At 37.2% G+C, this 22,262-nt stretch overlaps 1 protein-coding gene across 1 annotated transcript; it reads right to left on the bottom strand.

The window, feature by feature from the left end:
* Positions 1-17,086: 17,086 nt before the first annotated feature.
* LOC126728995 (transcription factor MYB114-like) lies at positions 17,087-18,234 on the bottom strand. The gene is made up of 3 exons (XM_050434766.1): positions 17,994-18,234; positions 17,746-17,875; positions 17,087-17,617 (listed from the first exon to the last, which is right to left on the bottom strand). Exons 1-3 carry the CDS (start codon positions 18,172-18,174, stop codon positions 17,290-17,292), a joined length of 639 nt encoding a protein of 212 aa, XP_050290723.1. The 5' UTR covers positions 18,175-18,234; the 3' UTR covers positions 17,087-17,289.
* Between the last annotated feature and the right edge of the window lie 4,028 nt (positions 18,235-22,262).

The following is a 22,262-nucleotide window of genomic DNA, read 5'->3' as shown; positions in this document are numbered from 1 at the left end:
TTGAACAAAGGACAGTACCTGATTATTAACTAGCATATGTTCTACTGATACTGCCTGTCTGTTAGACGATTCGTCTGTGTGAATACTCCATTTTGGACACTCTACTGCCCCTTGGCCTTCCATGTTAGTGAATTCTGCAATGAAGTCAGCAATAACTTGTCCCTTTGTGGCCATACGTGGGCGATACTATATGTCGAATTCACTCAACTCAATTGCCTATAGCGCCATCCGTCCAGCAACTTCAGGGCTGCTCATTGCTCTCTGTAGAGGCTTGTCTGTTAGGATGGTCACAGTGTGGGCCTAGAAGTATGGCTTGAGCTTGCGCGCCGCAATTACCAATGCAAAGGAGAGCTTCTTCATCGAGGGGTATCTCTCTTCCGCACCTCAGAGTGCTCGGCTCATGAATTATATGGGTTTTTGTACCCTGTTCTCTTCTTTGATTAAAGCTGTGCTGACAGTGGCTAGGGAGACGGCTAGGTATAGAAACAATTCTTCTCCTAGTTTGGATGGGCTCAACAATGGCAGGGAAGAAAGATATGCCTTCAGGTCTTCAAATGCTTGCTGACACACGGTTGTCCATTCAAAGGACTTTTTCAATGTGCAGAAGAAAGGTAGGCACTCATCTGTTGTTCTTGAGACAAACCTGTTCAGTGCAGCTACCTTATCGTTCAGGCTCTGTACCTCCCTAACGGTTTTTGGCGAAGTTAACTTCATTATGGCATGTATCTTATTTGGGTTGATCTCAATGCTTCTTTGGGACACCATGAACCCCAAGAATTTTCCTGCTGTCACCCCAAACGCACACTTGTTTGGATTTAGCTTCATGTTATAAGACCGAAGGGTGTCGAAGGTCTCTTTGAGGTCGCCCAAGTGGTCGTCCTCCCGTATGCTTTTCGCCAGCATGTCGTCCACGTAGACTTGTACATTCCTCCCAATCTGATGTATAAACATTTTGTTCATCAGCCTTTGGTACGTGACACTTGTGTTCTTGAGTCCGAACGGCATCACTTTGTAGCAGAAGAGACCTTGGCTGGTGACAAATGAAGTCTTCTCTTAATCGGCCTTGTCCAACTTGATCTGGTTGTAACCAGAGAACGCGTCCATGAAACTTAGCAATTGGTGTCTTGCTGTTGAGTCCACCAAGATATCGATTCGCGGGAGAGGATAGTTGTCCTTGGGGCAGGCCTTGTTTAGGTCCATGAAGTCCACGCACATCCTCCAATTTCCGTTTACTTTCTTGACCATTACTGCGTTGGTAAGCTAGTCGGGGTAGTATACTTCTCGTATGAACTCTTCTTCCAGTAATTTATGAACTTCATCTGCTATGGCTTTGTTTTGCTCTTGCGGGAACATCTGTTTTTTCTGACAAATAGGAGAGAAGGAGGGCGATACATTCTTGTGGACTATGACCGAAGGATCAATTCTAGGCATGTCCACATGGCTTTAGGCAAACACATCATGGTTCTCTCTTAGAAACGTTGTGAGCGCCTAACGGACTGGTGGGCTAGCCAAAGTGCCAATCCTAGTTGTTTGTTCAGGTCTAGAATCGTCAAGGAGTACCTCTTCCAATCCCTCAATGGGTTCTGCCATCATCCGCTGTTATAGCATTCGTGCGCTACCACTTGATCCCCCCGTACCTCTCCCACTCTGTACTCGGTTGGGAACTTAATCATCAGGTGGTAAGTTGAAGTTACGACCTTCCATGAGTTAAGGGTAGGATGGCCCATGATGGCATTGTAAGCGGACAAACAGTCAACAACCGGGAAGGTGACATCCTTGGTAATCTGCGAGGGGTAGTCATCAACCGTTACAGGCAAAGTGACCGCACCGAGGGGATATACTCTTGTTCCTCTGAATCCAATGAGTGGTGTGTTAGTTGGAACCAACTGTTCTCTCTCAATCCTCATTTGCTAGAACGCCGAGTAGTAGAGGATATTAGTAGAGCTCCCATTGTCTACAAGGACCCGGTGAGTGTTGTAGTCCCCAAATGAGGATTGAGAGAGAACGGCTTGCTGACGCTTGTTTTCTCTCCGGGCGGCCTATTCTTGTGGTGGATCCGTTCTCTCCTTGCTGACGAACGTTTACAGCTTTCCTTGTCTGATAAGAGCTTCTATTTGCTGCTTTAAGTTGTAGCAGTCAAACGTATCATGATCGTGATCACGGTGAAAATGGCAATACTCGTCCTTGGACTTCTTACTGGGATCCTCTTTTAGCTTGCCAGGAAATGTCAAAGTTCTTTCGTCCTTGATTTGCATCAGGACTTGGTCGATTGGGGCAGTTAGTGAGGTTAAGCTTGTGAACCTCCCAGTGGGGAGTTTGGAGTGCCTATCTTCACGTTGGTCCCCTGTCCTAGCCATCTTTCGTCCCCTATCTTGCCATGCATCTTCTTGCCTTTCTCTCTTCTTGGGCTTCTCTTCTCGGGCCAGCAGTCCATCTTCCGCATTCATGTACTTGGTAGCCCTGTAAAGTACATTCAACATGGTTCTTACCCTTTCATAACCCATTGGTGAATGCAGCCACCAGAATCTTGTCGTCAACTTCATCAATCGAGAGGGCCTCCTTACTGAAATGAGTTATGTAAAACCTCAGCATTTCATCCTCCCTTTGTTTGATGCTCATCAGGTATGCAGTGGACTTCTTATACCTATGCCCCCCTGATAAAGTGTGAAGCGAATTATGCACTCAACTCTTTGAAGGTGCTGATGAAGTTTGGCACCAGCCTACTGAACCATACCTTTACGGGACCTTTCAGCGTAGTTGGAAAGGCTTAGCACATGATTTCGTTCGCCACACCTTGCAAGTGCATGAGAGTCTTGAATGACTCCAAGTGATCTAAGGGATCCTTTGACCCATCGTAGGCTTCTACCTGTGGCATGCGGAACTTCGGTGGAAGCGGGAATGAAGTGACGAGTGCGGTAAAAGGAGAATCCCTCTGGTGGACTAACTCGTCAAGGTTGCTTAACACCCGTCCTCGGAGGGTGTTCATCGTAAAGTCCATACTCTTCTTCATCATCTGCATCTCTATGACCATGTGCGGTGGTGCTGTTTCTGCGACTGATGGACAACTAGTATCTTGTCACTCTTGTCTGTTAGGTGCATTGCTGCCTTCCAGTCCTTCTCGGTCCCTTCTTTCAATTCTGATGCCCTCTTGCTTCTCTCTGTGACTGTTGGGCCCTGCATCCCTTTGGCACAACTGTTCTTCCAAGTTGTGATTTTGCCTAGTAAGGCGCTCCACAGCAGGGGCTAAGGTCTGCACCTGTCTTTCAAGGGCAGTAGTGCGTGATTCATCTCTGTTGTTGTTGTTGGTGGTTGCCATCGAGCAAGTAAGTACCATGCAACTCTTTGTTTGGGAAGCAGAAGTATGGCTTACAAGATCTCTTCCCCACAGACGACGCCAACTGATGATGCCAAAAATTGTCAGTAATGTTAGGTTCTAAGTACTTAGGAACTAATGTATTAGAACTCTAATTTGTATTGTTGGCAAATCATGATCAAAATAGGATTTTAGTCTTATTTTAGACTTGCTCAAAGTATGTGTTTTATGTAAAGTTGGAATCGAGTTGCTGCAGAATTCATTGTGCGATTCGGTTTGGCTCGATCGATCGAGAATTAGGCTCGACCGATCGAAAGTCGGGCATAATGTTTTTTCTATAGAATTTCCAACTCAGCCCTAAGCCCATATGACGTGTAGGGTTTTATGTTTTGCCCTAGGTATAAAAGGGAAACCCTAGCCACATTTTTGAGGTTGCTCTATTTGCTGTGTGTGTGAATCTCTTGTGAGATCTGAGAGGTGATTGCCTTCACACATGCTTAGGATTATCAAGAAGGAGATTTCATTGAGAGCTTGATGATCATTCAGTTGTTGCAATAAAAGCTTAAAGATACACAAGCAGGAGTGCTTGTACTTGCTGGAGAATTCAAGAAAGAAGGAGTCTGTGGTCTTGGAGCTGTCACATGGTCATGTCAGTAAGTTTTCTACTGGTGGTAGCAATAGGATGTTAGTGGTCTAAGTCGCTATTGTAAAACTTCGATTCTTTCATAGTGGATTCAAGTTTACCTTGAGGATAGTTAGGTTAAATTCTCCCCAGGTTTTTACTGGTTTGATTTCCTGGGTCATCATATGTTTGTATTCTTTATATTTCGCACTTTACATATGTATGATTATATGATTATGTTAATCTAGATCTGAAATTTGGACTAAGTAATCACTTGGTTAATTAATTAGGTTAAACAATCTAGTTTTACAAGGGTCTAAAAACAAAAAAATTGGTATCAGAGCGAGTATCTCTTTTGTTTTAGATCTTTTGATCTAAGAGCTGATCCTTGACCCCTGTTGTCATGGATAATTTGAAGTGTCTTTTTTATCATGTTTCTGCTCATGCTTCTGTTGATTTTATTGATGCCTGTGAAACTCTTTGTAAGGAATTATTGAAATCTATGAAAATTGCTAAGAAATTGAAGGAAGAGTTTTAATTGGCTAATCTTGAAAAAGAGGAATTGGTTGTTAAATTAGATGAATCTAATAAAAAGAATTAATTTTTGAAAACTCAAATTTCCTCTCAAGATGAGAAGATGAAAAGCTTGGAACAAGAGTTAGTTGAATCTAAAGCTAAAATTGAAAATTTGACTAGTACCAAGCTTACTGTTGATAACAGAAGTGTTTCTGTTTCTCTTAAACCTAAAACTGAGAAAGTTTATATCCCTCCTTTTAAGAAGAATAATAAAGAAAAGACTTATTTTGCTAGGTTAGACAAAGGTAAAAGTTCTGATGTAGACGCTGAAATTTCTAAACCTAAGTCTAAACCTACTGTTAGAAAGCATAATAAATCTGTTTTTGTGCCTACCTATCACCTTTGTGGTGTTGTTGGTCATATTAGACCAAATTGTTCTTTGTTAAGGCAAAAACCAAAATCTGAGACTAAATTTGTTGTTAGGAATACTGATGTTCCTAAATTTGTTCTTGTTTGTCATTTTTGTGGTGTCTCCGGTCACATTCGTCCTAATTGTCATAAATTGAAATTTAAGCATTCTGTGTTTCAGTCTAGGATTTGTGATGATATTTCTCCTACCATAAGTCCATATAAATTGTTTCATATTCTTTTGAAAAATTTGAGCTTGTTGGCTTGTGAAAAGAATTTGCAGGATTTTAGTCTCTCTCAGAAGATTAGTGTAATTCCTCAAATACACTTTGCTTCTCATGGATTTTCACCTACAAAGCCAAAGACTTGTGCTATATGGGTGAGAAAAGATTCTCTAAGGTGAGTGTTGTTTTACTTCTCCTTGATTTAATTTTTTCAATTGTTTGTGGACATGTTTTATTTTTGTTTTTGGTTGTTTTGTTTTTTAGGTTGTTTTTTGATTAAAAAAAAATCCAAAAACATTGAAAATTTTAAAAAAGACAAAAATGTTTTATTTTGTGTTTTGTTTTATTTGTTTTTGAGGATTACATGAATTATGATATCTCTCTCTTGATTTAGAACATGCTTGACTTTGTGGAGAAACTTGAATAGTTTGTGTTATATAAGTGCTAAGTTATTTCTGATTTTGTATGAGTATGTACTAATTTGTACATGTACTCAAAGGGTTAATTAAGAAATTGATATTTCTTATTTGTGTACCCTCTATAGCTTAGTTAATCATGCATTGCATTTGCATTGTTCATTTAGCATAATGTGTGCTTTTTGTTTTTGGTCATAATTTTTTTCTTCAAGTGAATCCTCATTTTTTTTGAGTTTGGTTTGTGTCTTTTTATTTATCCCCTCCTCCTAAATGTTCCCCAAAACTGTTTTTCCCAAAACTTGTTTGTTTTTTTATTTTTTAGGGGGAGAAGCTTGTTTTTAACCTTTGTTGTTCATAGGGGGAGTTGTCTCTATTTTCTATAGAGTTGAATTGTTTTGTGTTCCCTTAATTCTCTCCTTTCCCTTGACTTTTGTTGCATATGTTTTTTAATGTAGGCAACAATGAGTTGTCTTTGTCAATATGTGACAAAAAGGGGGAGACTTAGATGACATGTGGAAATCTTGTTTGTTTTGTTTAGGAGGAGTTGAAATTGTTTTTGAAAGGGGGAGAAAACAAATTTTTTGATAGGCCACAAACGGATTGACCCCTTGTAAATGAAATTAATTAATTAATTAGCCAAGTTATTAATTAATCAATTTATCATGCAAAACACGTGGTAGTACAAACAAATCACCATAAACTAAATATGCAACGGAAAATAAATTGACACAGTGATTTGTTTACGAATGGGGAAAACCAACACGGCAAAAACCCCACCGGGTGATTTTCAAGTTACCACTCTCGAAACTCCACTATTATCACAACAAGCGGTTACAAATAAAGGAATCCCAAGTACCTTACCAACCTACAGTTGAACCCTTACCCCAATACCCAATTAGACTTGTTCTGTAGTAACAGTTCCTCCTAAGAAAGTGACTAACCAATTGCGCGGATCCCAGTACACGACTTCAATCACCAACTAAGAAGGTTGTTGGTTGCAAAGTTCTTCAGTTCATCCACACGATGAAGATCAAGAAGATGCTTGGTCATAAAACCCTACGGTGCACATACACAACAACTTCTTCAAGAGAAAGAGATGATCTAGGGCAAGAACTTCGTCTCCGGTCACAATTTGCTTGAATAGAGTTTGCTCAATACTTGTGCAACTTGTGAACTGTTTGACGGCCCTTAAAACAATCCTTTTATATGTCTAGGGTTAGGAGGAAAGAAGGTCCAAAGACACATTCAAGGATCCCAAGAAAAACATATCAGAAATTCTGTTTTTGTATAGCTCAACAGATCGAAGTTGTCGAACATCTGTCGAGTTAGCTGTCGAGCCACGGGGCTGAAACAGCTTCTTAAACCTCGACACATGCTAGCTATCGAGCTTTAGTAACTCTGTACTTTCAGCTTGTTTTCTTGGACAGACTTGAGGGCTTCAACACTTGATCTTGAAACATAATTTCTTGAAATATTTAAACACATCCTAAATCTACCCAAATACAAGTAAAGTGTGTTTTGTCAATGGATTAGCCAATTACATAAAATCATGACTTATGTTCTTAACATGTGAAACACATATGTCCTAACAATCTCCCCCTTTGGCAATCCGTGACAAAACCACAACAAACAAATGAACATATGAGAGAAGTCATAAATCACTTAACTCATATTCACTTGTTGAATACAATAAAATCTATCCTAACACAAACTTTTGAAAAATTTTGCAAGAAGAGAGTTTATGGCAAGTAGACTTTGACAACCTGTATTTCTAAAACACTTTAAACAAAATTCATCAAGGCATCTTAATGTGAAACAGAAATAATAGATTGCATATAAGATATAAGAAGCATGTGTATAAAGAGAGAAAAGAAACAACACATGTAAGAGGTAGGTGAAAGAAACAACATACATCAACATATAGAGAGAAATAAGTACAATGTATGACATAAATATGGTCACAAGACCTAATGTATAAGAATAATGTATCTGAAGAGAAAAGAAAAGAAAAGATACATAAAATCCTTACTACATCCCTCAGCACTCAACAACACTCCCCCTAACAAAAATGTCCTATACTAACTCTCCCCCTAAGTATGACTATTCTAATACCAAAAGTACTCCCCCTTTTTGTCATGAGTGACAAAGGGTAAGAGTGTCAAGTAGACATCTCATCGGTAGAGCTAGCATCTCCATCATCATCATCAGAAGTATCATTGTCATCACCATCATCATCATCATCATCATCATCATCATCCTCAGGATCAGAATCCACTGGAGGTGGTGGAGGAGAAGCCTCTGGAGTAAAACCACCCATGATCACCTACCGCCGAGCAATATGGCCTACATGAACATTCACCTGATACAACACAGTGGAAAGTGTATCAAGGCAAGCATCCATGCGCTGTAGCTGCGCTATGATGTCTTCAAGTGACATATCGCCCATAGAAGAGGAGGGAGCAGATGTGGATGGAGCAGATCGTGAAGGGGCCGATTGTGATGGAGTCGAACGAGAGGGAAGAGCTGTTGAATCCTGTTGCGACCTAAACTGCGCCTCACTACTTTTTACGGTAGTAGAGTCTATGACACACATATAGGAAAAATGGTCAGATGAAGGAAAGGGGATGGAGGAATGGCGTAAGATCCTCGTGATAGTGGAAGGAAATATGAGCTTATCACGGGACGCCGAATCCTGGTGGACATCCACGATAGACAAAATGAAATGAGAAGGGAAGTCTATGGTGAGATGCTCCAAAAGGGATAACAAGAAACGAGCACGAGGCTTAGTAATAGAGTTGTAGTGAGAGAGAGGAAAAAGAAAAAAAGTCATAACCATGTTCAAAAACCGTGGACCTTTGGCAAAGGTCGAACAGTAAGTGAACTGACGCTCACCCCACTCGGAAGGGCGCTCACAGAAAGTGGATTTGAGCTCATCCTTGGACACAGTCCTCAGACGCTCATAGGAAGGATAGTCGGGATACTCTACCCTAGGAACCCTAAGCACATTCGCAATAAGCTGCGGTGTGACAGGAATACTCCGACCTTAAACTCAAGTGAAAAATTGAGGTACGGAGCAATCAAAACCATGCATGTTGGAGTAGAACTCCTAAATAAGCACGAGTGGACAGGTGACCAGGACGACATATAGTGACTCCCATTCCTAAGAGTGAATGACATCGGGAAGGTCGATGTCGGCAAAATCTGCCAGGATGACTTGGCGTTCCGAATGAATGCCTCGTCAGGAAAAGTTCTCTAAGAATGCCATGTGGGCATTATCATCACGGAACCGAACAGAGATAGGAGTAGGATCAGAAGACGAAGAGGCCTCGGAATGAAAAGGATTCTGGCCCAGAGTGGATTTACGCTTAGGTGCCATAGACACTACTAACGTAACTAGAAGTAAAGGGAGAGATAGAGAGAGACAATAAAAAAAGCTCCAAACAGTTTCACAATATATAAATATAATGAAATTGGAGTATGTATGCATGGGAAATGCATGAACATGTGACATGCAAAGTAAAGACATCATGGGCTTAGCCCAATCCAAACCTACCAGCACACAAACAAATTGTACACATCTATGCATAATAATACTATTATAATGCAAATGTGATGCAATGCATGAAGTTTTTGAGATCAAATCTTCAAAACCCAACCCTAAAATTCAACAAAAACTCATTAACTTTAAAAAATCCCAAAATTTTTCAAAAACCCCAAAACCTAGGTTTCAAAACATGAAATGCATGAAATAGAAGAGATTAGAAGCTTACCAAGTGAGGAAAATCTTGAGAAAGCTTGAAGAAACCTTGAGGAAGAGGTTTTGGAGTGAGATGAAAGAGTTTGGGAGAGGAAGAGTCAGAGCAATCAAGAGGGAGATCGACAGAAATGAGAGGCAGATCGCACGAGGTGTTAAATAGAGCCTCAGTAAATCTCGACAGATGAAGGTGTCGAGAGGTGTCGAGATATCTGTCGAGGTAGGTGTCGAGTAAAAGGCCGTCGACAACTACAGGTGTCGAGCAGGTGTCAAGGATGAAACACCAAAAGCAAGAACAGAATCTCGATTGATCGAACTAGCTGTCGAGGTGCTATCGAGGGGTCAGAAAGTTTGTCGATTGATCCACCAGGTGTCGAGGAGCTATCGAGATTGCAATAAGAAAAAGCTCAAGAAGCTCGACAGATAGTCAGGTGTCGAGGAGGTGTCGAGCAAGCTTTTCAAAACAGTTTTTCGAGAAGAGAAAAACACAGACATGAATGCAATCAAGCATGCAACTCAACCAATGATCCAATCAACATATTAAACTCTCAAAATCATCTCTCAACAAAGATTTTAAGCACATGGATCCCAATACACACACACACACACACACTAAACAAGTCTAACCAATTTTATTTTTCAAAAACAAGTCAAGACAATTTAGTGAGCATACATTAACACATGTAAAACCCTGTGATGGTCAAATCACATTGTACCTGCACATGTATCAAGAGTAGCAAAGAATATTGCATGTCGTGTGTGAAAAACATCGCAAGAATGCAAATGTGTCAACATGTTATGACAATTTGAGATATGAGAAAATCACTTTAACTCACACACAATCATAACTGTTTGATGGGGACTATCATCTTCGAGATACATCCTATAACTCCCACATCTCCTAGAATACACGCTTGCAATCATATATAAAAGCATTTTGATTTTTTTGGTTTTTAATTTTCTTCGCATATTTTTCTTTTTAAGCATATCATACATGAGCATATAAAAGATAGAAAAGAAATACCTAATTATGTTAAGCTATTGACATTCCAATTTTGCTATGCCGAAACACACAAATGTCATTGACACTGCACTTTTGCTATGCCGAAGCATACAAGTGTTATATTATGATTGGCAGGTAATAGTGGTGAGATGGTTATTTATGCCTTTCTCTTAGGATTTTCTAATCCTTCCCATCAAAAAAAGTAATACGAGTGTTAAGTACAAGAGATTACTTAATCTTACTCATCACAAACACGAGCCACAAAGCTCACTTGCTTAGTTGTGTATAGAGATGCTCATCTAAGTTACAAGAGATACAAAGTTTAGAAAACTTTGTTTCAATGGCCATCCAAGGTACACAAGTACCAATGTACACAAAACACACAGTGTTTTTGTATTTTTCTAATTTTTATTTTTATTTTGAAAAACAAACAAAAAAACTAAACAACCAAACAAAAACAGACAAACAACATGAAGGCATGAAAGAAAGATGCAGATGCATGAAAGCATAATTCTACAAGCAGATAAGAAATCAAGCAAAAAGAGTCCTACTTTAGATAGAAAGAATTAAAGCAAATGACAAACAGAAAGACAATTAAGTCTTAGGATCCTTCATCACCCACATAGCACGAGTCTTTGGCCGTGAAGATGAAAAGGCACGTGTCTTAGTATGACTACTAAAGGACATAGAGGAATTAGAATTCCTCTGAAATTGAGTCAAAAAGCTCAAAACTTTTAATAACTCACCAAGAATAGGTACAGAACCTTTAGACAAAAGATGAGACCTATTTGACACTAGCTTATGAGGAAACAACTTGAAACAATTAGGACGAGTGTGACCTGAAGCACCACAATGGTGACAAACACGAGCAGTTTTAAAGCTACTTGGCTTCCTAGAAGGAGGTCTAACCTTAGAGGTTGACAGAGACCTTAACTTTGGACAATGTGGCCTAATATAACCAACAATATGACAATAATGACAAGTGGGGACAAATTCAGAATTTTTATTCATCCTAGGAGGAGTTTTAGACACAAATTTAGAAACTTCAGCGTTAACATCAGAATTTTTACCTTTGTCTATCCTAGCAATATTAGCCTTCAACTCTTCATTATTCCTTTTAAATGGAGGAATATACAAATCTTTTTCTTTTGAGTTAGGCTCAACAAGAAGTTTGACACTAGTTAATTTTTCAACTTCAATTTTAGATTCAACAAGTTGCTCTTCCAAACTTTTAATTTTGTCCACCTAAGATGAAATTTGATTTTTAAAATTCTCATTCAAATTATTGGCTTCATCCAATTTTGCAATCAAATCATCTTTTTCAAGCTTGACCTTCTTATATTTAGCTTTTAATTTTGTAGAACGTTCAAGAGATTTAATACAAAAATTATAAAGCTTGCAATAGGCATCTTGAATATCATCATCATCATTCAACATAAGATCATGCAAATCAAAACAATCAAGAGTTTCCATGACAACAGGGGTCAATGGATCACATGGTAAAGATTAAAACCTAATCAGAGTGTGCCCACTCTGATATCACTTGATAGGCCACAAACGAATTGACCCCTTGTGATTGAAATTAATTAATTAATTAGCCAAGTTATTAGTTAATCAATTTATCATGCAAAACACATGGTAACACAAACTAATCACCATAAACTAAATATGCAGCGAAAAATAAATTGACATGGTGATTTGTTTACAAATGGGGAAACCAACACGACAAAAACCCCACTGGGTGATTTTCAGGTCACCACTCCTGAAACTCCACTATTATCACAACAAGCGGTTACAAGTAAAGAAATGCCAAGTACCTTACCAACCTATAGTTGAACTCTTACCCCAATACCCAATTGGACTTGTTCTATAGTGACAGTCCCTTCTTTCGATACACGGCTCCCAAGTATGTGACTAACAAATTGCGCGGATCCCAGTACGCGACTTCAATCACCAACTAAAAAGGTTGTTGGCTACAAATTTCTTCAGTTCATCCACACGATGAAGTTCAAGAAGATGCTTGATCACAAAATCTTACGGTGCACATACACAGCAACTTCTTCAAGAGAAAAAGATGAACTAGGGTCAGAACTTCGTTTCCGGTCACAATTTGCTTGAACAGAGTTTGCTCAATGCTTATGCAACTTGTGAACCATTTGACGACCCTTAAAACAATCCTTTTATATATCTAGGGTTAGGAGAATAGAAGGCCCAAAGACACATCCACGGATCCCAAGAAAAATAGATCAGAAATTCTGTTTTTGTAAACCTCGACAAATCGAAGCTGTCGAGCATCTGTTGAGCTAGCTGTCGAGCCACGAGGCTGAAACAGCTTCCTAAACCTCGACACATGCTAGTTGTCGAGTTTTAGTAACTCTGCACTTTCAGCTTGTTTTCTTGGACAAACTTGAGAGCTTCAACACTTGATCTTGAAACATGGTTTCTTGAAGTATTTAAACACATCCTAAATCTACCCAAATACAAGTAAAGTGCGTTTTGTCAAAGGATTAGCCAATTACATAAAATCAAGACATATATTCTTAACATGTGAAACACATATGTCCTAACATTTTTTATGTATCTAACTTAGGGGGAGAGTTAGTTATTTGCTTTAGTTTTTTTATTTTGTTTTACTTGTATTTTCCACACATGCGTTTATGCATTTGTTGAGTATTTCAGGAAATATACAAGTTGATTCAGTCGTGCTGCTGTCTACACTTGCAACTGATAGATAGTAGTTAGGTTGGATTATTTTGTAATGGCCATATTTTTGTAAAGGGCTTTTACCTGTAACTTTGAGCATAGTGTTTGTGTTTTGTCACGGATTGCCAAATGGGGAGTTTGTTAGGTTCTAAGTACTTAGGAACTAATGTATTAGAACTCTAATTTGTATTGTTGGCAAACCATGATCAAAACAGGTTTATATTCTTATTTTAGACTTGCTCAAAGTATGTGTTTTATGTAAAGTTGGAATTGAGCTACTGCAGAATTCATTGTGCAATTCGGTCTGGCTCGATCGATAGAGAATTAGGCTCGACCGATCGAAAGTCGGGCATAATGTTTTTTCTGCAGAATTTCCAACTTAGCCCTAAGCCCATATGACATGTAGGGTTTTATGTTTTGCCCTAAGTATAAAAGGGAAACCTTAGCCACGTTTTTAAGGTTACTCTATTTGCTATGTGTGTGAATCTCTTGTGAGATCTGAGAGGTGGTTGCCTTCACACATGCTTAGGATTATCAAGATGGAGATTTCATTGAGAGCTTGATGATCATTCAGTTGTTGCAATAAAAGCTTAAAGATACACAAGTAGGAGTGCTTATACTTGCTGGAGAATTCAAGAAAGAAGGAGTTCGTGGTCTCGGAGCTGTCACGTGGTCGTGTCAGTAAGTTTTCTATTGGTGGGTAGCAATAGGATGTTAGTGGTCTAAGTCGCTATTGTAAAACTTTGATTCTTTCATTGTGGATTCAAGTTTACCTTGAGGATAGTTAAGTTAAATCTTCCCTAGGTTTTTACCGGTTTGGTTTCCTGGGTCATCATCTCTTTGTGCTCTTTATATTCCGCACTTTACATTGATATGATTATATGATTGTGTTAACCTAAATCTGAAATTTGAACTAAGTAATTACTTGGTTAATTAATTAGGTTAAACAATCTAGTTTTATAGGGGTCTAAAAACAAACAAGTAAGTTGCACAATTCTCACGTGCTCCAGATAAAACTTGCGCAATAAAGAAGAAAGAAAACCTTAAAGAGAGTACCGGTGTAGTACCGGCCGAATACCCTCCAAGAGATGGGGTAAATTATGTGCACCTCATTTTCTGAGAGTTTTGGGTTTTTATAGTAGCGCAGAACCGACCTTCATTTCTTGGCTCCTAAGATGTTTCCTTGTGGGGAAGATCATTATAAATGTACGTATTTTGCAGGATTCTTCCCATATCGGGTCACCATTGTGTAGGGTGCAAGATATTTCCATTTAGGGTTCCTTGGAGACCATTTAAGCTACGTAGATGCCACGTGGCTTTGATATTCATCCCCTTTGTGTTCGTCTAGCTAGAATCCGTCCACTATGGAAAATCAATCCGTCCCATATATCCTCCGTATTAACCTGTCGCCTGCTCCTAATATTTGGATCATCCATTATCCCAGTACCGTTGCTTATGGTAGGTTTTATTGAATGAGTCCGTCTTCCTCAATTTTATCCTCTTCACTAACCAAGTAAGTAAATAATAAATCAAAAGACACATCCAATTACATTAAATATGAAATTCAATAAAATGAAATTACATTCAAAAACTTGAATAAGATCTGCAAAATCATTTGGCCTTTGTTTTTTTATAAATAACGAGTTGATTTGTTAGGTATGTTACATTATCTAAGTATCTACTTAATTCTTTCAGTTTCAGTAGGTGGAAAATAATAAGTGACTCTGAACTCTAATCAATGTGTGTACCCAGTTGTACATCGTAGATAAGGCAGCTTCTTTGTTGTGCAACTGAAAATGACTTGCAATTTTATTTTGCATGTGGTTTCACAATATGTACCTTCATTATCAGAAAGAATGTGACATAACAGACAGAATGGTATTCTATGGAATGTAAATTCCAATTCTGAATAGATTATAATAGAATGCAAGGTCGTTCTATTTCTCTGGCTTTCTGATAGTTGGACCTGATTTCATGTAAGCTTGACAATTAATCTTTATAAGAATCTCTGTCAGGAAGGACCCCATCATCTACTTCATCAAGTTGACTCTGATTTAATAAGGGTCACCTAACAAGTTACAATCCATAGCATGGACTTCATTGTTCTACATGGAATTGTACAATAGGTTACAGAATGAAAGGGATTCTAGAACAAAATTACAAACCTTGCATGGTGTTTCATCATCAAGTTATTTCAGAGATGAAGAAGATGCTTTAGATTGAGCATGTAAATTCAAACTAAGAACTGTCAAAGTCTTTAACAGAACCCAGCTTGCATTTAAGGACAAAGGCATTTGCAGATGTACTAATAATTGAAGGGAGAAAGGCAACAAAACCACACCTAGTGTGGATAGCAGGAGTACTTTTAGCAAATATGACCACCCATCTTTAAGTACGCTACCAAGGACAAAGGTTGGTAGGTTGAGCTAATGAGTTCAAACATCAAACTTATTTTGCGAGTAAAATTAACCATTTGGTAACAGATTTTTATAGAGATGTAATTTCTGAATATAACGTGTGTGGTAGGAGAATTGGATTGAAAGATGAGAGGAATGATGTATCTCTTTCCTTGCTTTCCAAATATGTACATTACTGCAATTTAACCAAAAAAAAAAAAGAAAGAGAAAGAAAACAACAAGGGCTAATCAACCAATTGATCAACAAATGAAAAAACAAGTTCAATCCATACAGATACAGCACTACTAGCATACGCTAATAAGGTTGTAATGCCCCAATTTGATTGATTGTATGATGTGTGTGGGTGTGTGATGAGTCCCACATCGGGTTTTTACTGGGTTGAACTGAGCTTTATTAACAATTACAAGGAGCCTCAATTCAGAACTCCGCAGTTAAGCGTGTTTATATATAACGACCCAAGGAAAAGCGCTAGCCACATCTGCGCTATATCTCAAAATGACTAGTCACAATTGAAGCTCCTTGTAATTGTTAATAAAACCCAGTTCAACTCAGTAAATACCCGATGTGGGACTCATCACACACCTACACACATCACATAATCAAACAAATTGGGGCATCACAATCTCCCCCACTTAAATCCCTAACGTCCTCGTTAGGGCCCACTTTGTGGGGTAGTGTCTCTGACCCCACACGGGATTACCGGGCCGGCTCTGATACCATATATAACGATCCAAGGAAAAGCGCTAGCCATATCTGCGCTAGCCACATCTGCGCTATACCTCAAAAGGACTAGTCACAATTGAAACTCCTTGTAATTGTTAATAAAACCCAGCTCAACTCAGTAAATACCCGATGTGGGACTCATCACACACCCACACACATCACACAATCAAACAAATTAGGGCATCACAAAAGTCAAGCAGGGTGATATATCGATTTGCATCTGCATTGTCTACCATTAGTCTCTCTTAGATATATAGCCACTAAATGTCACTGAAGTTAGGCTAATTGATTCTGCTAAACATATATGGTAGTGCCTTGCAAAAGTTGTCCCATTAAAAGTCAAGGATTTTCATACCAACTGAGGCGGCAAGCTGTTGTTAGTTTTCACATGGGACTATTGATTAGCATTAAGAACTTGCTACCTCAACAGTTTGTGAAAATAATTCTAAATATAAAGACTTATTATAGCCATAATAAGGCCGGGAAAAGTTTCAGAATGAAAAGTCCCAACTCTTTTGTGATGAAAAGAAGAAAGAAGAAAGAAAAAAATAATCCGATTATAGATTCGAAAGCTTTTCCTAATACAGTAACCTACATGCCTTTCAGGCTTTCACAAGGTGTTATGCAGTAATCATCTGGACATGAGAATGCTTTGTGTTCTTTGTCGGCCTTTAAAAGGTTACAAATTATCTTAGCACAAATATTAATTGTCTCATCATGCTTATATGCTTTAACCCTTGTCCACAATAATGTGGACATTTCCTTTCTCACTTTTATCATAGCTGTTTACTATATATCTTTACACCATTGTTTCCATCACCAAAGCTGTACTGTCATCGATTAAGAACTAAATGCCAAAATTTTCATTACCATAGTGCTTTTCATATTTCTATTGCCTTAGGTTGCTAGCCATGATTTTTTTTTTCTTTTTTTCTTTTTCCATGGCCAGGTTGGTATGCAATGATTGATGTAGAAGAAAATGAAAGGGAAATTTAACTTCATAAAATGATAAGGACTAATTCATGGAAGTAATTTACAGTTCAGCACATCTAAGAGCTGATACCTCCACCAAATTCATGAAGAACTTAGAAGAAAAAAAAATAGAGTTATTAAATGAATTATCACATACACCCTACTGATTAGCATGAACTGCACCAAATTTATGGAGAGAAAAAAAAGGTCAGGCAGTTTATGAAACATCACTGAAGCCCTGATCAAGTTCAAGGAATTGGCTAACCCACTCTAAATTGAAAGTAGTCTCATTAGAGAAATCAAAGAACTCATCTACATCAAAGTCACTTTTTGAGTCATCAACTCCTTTAGATGTATTCTCCTCTCCACTCATTTCTTCATTGACTTTCTCTTCCTCCCTATTTTCCTGAACATTATAGCCATCTCTTGTTGCAGCTCCACTTTGCTTCTCCTTCTGCCTTAACTTCTTGCTCAAATGAGAATTCCAGTAGTTCTTTATCTCATTATCTGTTCGCCCCGGTAATCTTCCGGCTATCAAAGACCACCTAAGATAATTAAAAACAAACAATTATAGGAAAATCCATCCTTGACCATGTTCAACTATATGAACATAGAAGTTAGAACAACCATGTTAATATATATTGGTCTATGTTTGACATGTGAATTAATTAACCTGTTTCCAAGTAGTTTGTGGAGCCTAAGTATCAAATCCTCTTCTTGGTCTGATATGTTTCCTCTCTTGATGTCAGGCCTCAAGTAATTCAACCATCTTAGCCTGCAACTCTTGCCACATCGGTTAAGACCTACAATAAGCAAAGACTTATTCAGCCTTTGATCAAAATTTAGGAACATCATTTTCATAACAAATATAGTATTGAAGTTAGCAAGTTTAGAATTCAACTTGGTGAAATTGAAAATGACCTGCTTTAGTTGCAATTGTCTTCCACCTTTTAGCACCATGGATTGCAATAACCTCAGCCAGTTTTCTATCTTCCTCAGCTGTCCATGCTCCCTTGTTGACTTCCTTCTTAGTTGAAACATTATTAATGGCTTCCATTGCCTTCACTTCTCTTTTAATAGACCTATCTGCCATGGAAGCCATTAGCTTTTGTTTATGTTTGTCTAAATTCAACGTGCCCTAGAGTTTTTATTGAGTCAATCATTGACCATAATGAGGTGTCATTCAACGTGCCCTAGAGTTTTTATTTAATGGGTTTGGTTACTGAATTCAGTGATACTGAATGAGAGAAAATCACATGCAGTGTACAGGGAAACAGAAAATAATCAAAATTAATGTGTATTAATTAATTAACAAAACCAACATTGTTAGAGGCCAAAATTTTTGACAGATTAGTCTGAATAATGTCAAACAGCAAAACCATAGTATAAAATAAATAAATATATATGATGCACGGTTTACAAAGAAGGGACCCATTCAGATGTTCAATATTTTTCTTTACACAAACAGAATCAGACAAGGATTCTTTCGAGATTATGACCAATATTTCACCCCAAAACGCTTCACTTTCTTTTTGTAATATTGAAACAGCTGCTAAAGTAGTATGCAGCAATGAAAGTTCAACTCATATATTGTAGATAATATTGTAGAGAGCTCAAGAACAGTATGCAGCAATGAAACTTTGGTTTATTCTTCGTCTTAACTCATATATTGTAGATAATATAACTTTGAATAAATCTTTTTCAAGTAAGTCTTACAGTCAATTTTATCTGTTATAACATTATGATTGAATATTGTTTTAGAGGCTAAGGCTTATTAAATATTTTAATTTAAGTACTAGTTTATCCAAATATTAAGCACATGTTTAAGGAATTATATAAGATGTTTAAGGAATAATATGATTTTAGCAATAAGATAAGATAACTTTTTATGTTGAGGATGAGAGATGTTTAAGGAATCTAATGGGTTTGGAGTTTGGACCTAACAATTTATATCCTTACTAACTTTCTTTATATTTGTTCTTTAGCTAAAAGCTTAGTTATATACGAAAATATAAGTTATTTTACTTCTTTTATAATTTTAATTTTAAGAGTACTAACTAACGTTACTGAGTCACTCATTATTTTATCTCAATTAAAAGGGCCTAGACTTGTAAAGAACCTTAAAGTTCAACTAATTGGTATATTTTGGTGTTTTAATGAAAATATTTAGCGTTCAAATCCTTCGACTACCGTTTATTAAATTATAAAAAGTAAAAAAAGAGTTTGAATTCAATTATGTTTGTTGAGAACTCAAACTCAATATGTGAGGAATTAATATTGAGATATAATCACAAACATACATTACAAGTATTTCCTTAAATGAACAGGGAATCCCTTAACAAAAAATCCTAAATTTATTGCTCCAACATGGTTAAATGAAACATTAATATAACACTAACATCTTAAATGAGACTTATGTTTGGTTATTAACTTTTGTATTCGAGAGCAATTCATGGAGTAACAGTAACAAAAAAAAAAAGAACTCTTGTATTTCCAAGGGCATGTGAACAAGTTACGTACAGAGCTGGCAAGCCAAAAGACATTCTGTTCAGAATGATCCTTGTGTAGCACAGAAAGAATCTACTTTGTTGATTGCACTATGCAGTTTGCACACCCCAGAAAAAGAGCTTATTTTAGTGCCTACTAGAACTACTAGTAAGTGCTTGGAGCTGAAAACAATTTTTTTTTTTTTTTTTGGAAAACGAGCTGAAAACTTTTCAATGATAATTAGTATTGGGAAAAAAAACAAAAAAAGTTAATGAATGTTTTAAAGATATTAGTTTAAAAAATATTTTAAGAAAATTATTATGGGGAAGAAACAATTAATTTAACAACTCTTTATATTTCATATAAAATTATCCATTATCAAATGTTTTAAGAACATGTAATTTTAATATTAACGGAAGAAAAAATATTTACTTTACTCTACATGTATGGATAATATACTTTTTCATGTATGAATAATACATGAAAAAGTATTATCCATATGACCTACGTACTAGATTATTAACTTTTCCTTTTCCTCTGTCGGAAGTTGCATTAAATTATCTAAAGAACACTATAGCAATATGTCTGTCATATATATTATCATTATCACGTCTATATTTCAAAAGCAGTAAAGTACGATTCTCATAGATAACAAAAATCTTGTCAAAGATTAATCCCTCTACTTGCTACGGTTCGGCACATTTATATTGTTATCATTCCTTTTCGTCTTTCAATAATTACCACCCCCCCCCCCCCCCCCCCCCCCTCTACAAGTTGACTCTCACGTTAATGGCAATTTTTAATTTGACACCATTTTTATAAAAAATAGTCAAAAAAATTATTTCTTTGTTTTTTTCATAAAAATTTTTTAAAAATATTTCTTAAATAATAACCTTAATGTATCCGTTAACTTTCCCCTTTAATTTAATAAATTTTTTTTTTTGATAATTTAAGCTTTTTTTTTTTTTTTTTTTTTTTTTTTGAGAAAAGATCATTTAAGTTGAGCCTTTAGAAGTTTATGCTTTTATATCTATAGCCTATACTTTTATTTATTTATTTATTTTGGATAGGAATCTATAGTCTATACTGGTATAAATGAATACCATGGACTCCAATTTTCAATTCAAAGGTGCTTGTGCTAGCTGCTGTTAATTTAAGCTAGGACATTCTAAAGACTAATTGACTTGATGAGTTAAACCTAAAAAAGAACAAATTTGACTACCAATATTAATTAATCTGATTTTAAAAACCTATAATTAGACTACCAATATTAATTAAATTAAGTTTGATACTTATATTAATGAAATTAAAAATGTATTTTTTCCCCTCTTATTTTAAGCTAGCCATGAATCAAAAAGCCACATCCATAAGTTATAAAGAAAAGTCAGTTTTCCTATTGTGGGACCTTTTTGTCAATGTATTTATTTATTTTCTTGATAGAATTTCAACTTATAGTTTTCGTTCCATGATAATTGTTTTTGTTAATGCATTTATTATCAACCTTTAAGCTAACATTTGGTTACATTAGGTACATGTTTAGATGATCTATACATTATATTGTCATGTGAGGTTTTTGTCCCATTATAATTTAACGATGGTCATTTCCAATATGGTGATAATTAAATGAGCAAATTGTTCTTAATTTTATTTAATCACACACACATACAAACACACACAGACATATACCACACACACACACACACACACACACATGCACACACATACACACATATATACCAAATGGGGGTAAGCTACAGACAAGTGGTGTCGTTCAGAGGGCACTGGGGGCGGAAGCATAAATAGGTTACAAGTGTAGTTCTAGTATAAGTGTAAACTAAGAAGGGGGAGAAGAGAGCCATTCTGATTACAAAGTAGTTCTGAGTACAAAGTAAGAGAGCTCTGGAAGAGAGGAGGTCTAAGTGTGATTTAGCCTAAGCTAAATTTTAGCCTGCTGAAGACTGAGGCCAAGGATGCCTTTTATAGCTGGAGGGAGCCTTGGATCCATTCAGGAGACTGCTTGAATCACGGAAGGTGAAATGCTTTTACTTCCAGGTGAATATCTTTTCAGCCGAAAGCAAATAGTGACTTTAATGATTCTGCTGGGGTACTGTAGAGTGAACAGTAACTAGTCATTGTTTATGAACAGTGTTTTGTCCCTTTGCTTTTCTGAAATAGTAACTCTGCATAGTGTTCTGGACTGTGCAGTGAATAGTGCTCTATTGGCAACTCTGCTGGTGCGGGTACTGTTCATGGAATAGTAACCGGTTTTGCAAAGGTGGTTCTTGAGCTTTCCTGGGCTTCTGGAGCTGTTCTGGAGCATCCGGGAGCCATGTATCAATCACTGTCCAAATTGTAACCATCATAAGGATCTTGAGAATCCTGGAATGGGTCAATTGGGACACGGTTGCACGAGGCTTCTGCAGAGGCAGGAGAGTTCTTTTCTACTGACTCTAGCTGTGCAGACTGAAGGAGTAGCTGTTGGGCAAGATCTTTGAGTTCTCTACTAGATTTTCCGGAGATCTGTACGGAATCTAGGCTTGACTGTGATCTTGTGCAATGAGCTATAGGTTTCTGTACTGGAAGAGGAAAGTCTTTATATACTCTGGAGATAGCATCAGTAGGTCTGAATTTATCCCACCATTTTGTAAAGAATTCCCTATCAAGCAAGTTCTGATTGATAGCATAATTCCACGAGCAAATCCA

The sequence above is a fragment of the Quercus robur genome, chromosome 5, assembly GCF_932294415.1.
Source record: "Quercus robur chromosome 5, dhQueRobu3.1, whole genome shotgun sequence".
NCBI classification, from domain to species: Eukaryota; Viridiplantae; Streptophyta; class Magnoliopsida; order Fagales; family Fagaceae; genus Quercus; species Quercus robur.
This window is presented reverse-complemented; position numbering and strand designations above follow the sequence as displayed.

What these genes read in the sequence shown, in the direction of transcription:
- LOC126728995 (XM_050434766.1), bottom strand. Translation starts at nt 18,174, where the DNA reads ATGGCTTCCATGGCAGATAGGTCTATTAAAAGAGAAGTGAAGGCAATG. An exon ending in GACAATTGCAACTAAAGCAG is followed by an intron (nt 17,876 to 17,993) that starts GTCATTTTCAAT and finishes TGCTTATTGTAG; the next exon opens with GTCTTAACCGATGTGGCAAG. An exon ending in CACAAACTACTTGGAAACAG is followed by an intron (nt 17,618 to 17,745) that starts GTTAATTAATTC and finishes TAATTATCTTAG; the next exon opens with GTGGTCTTTGATAGCCGGAA.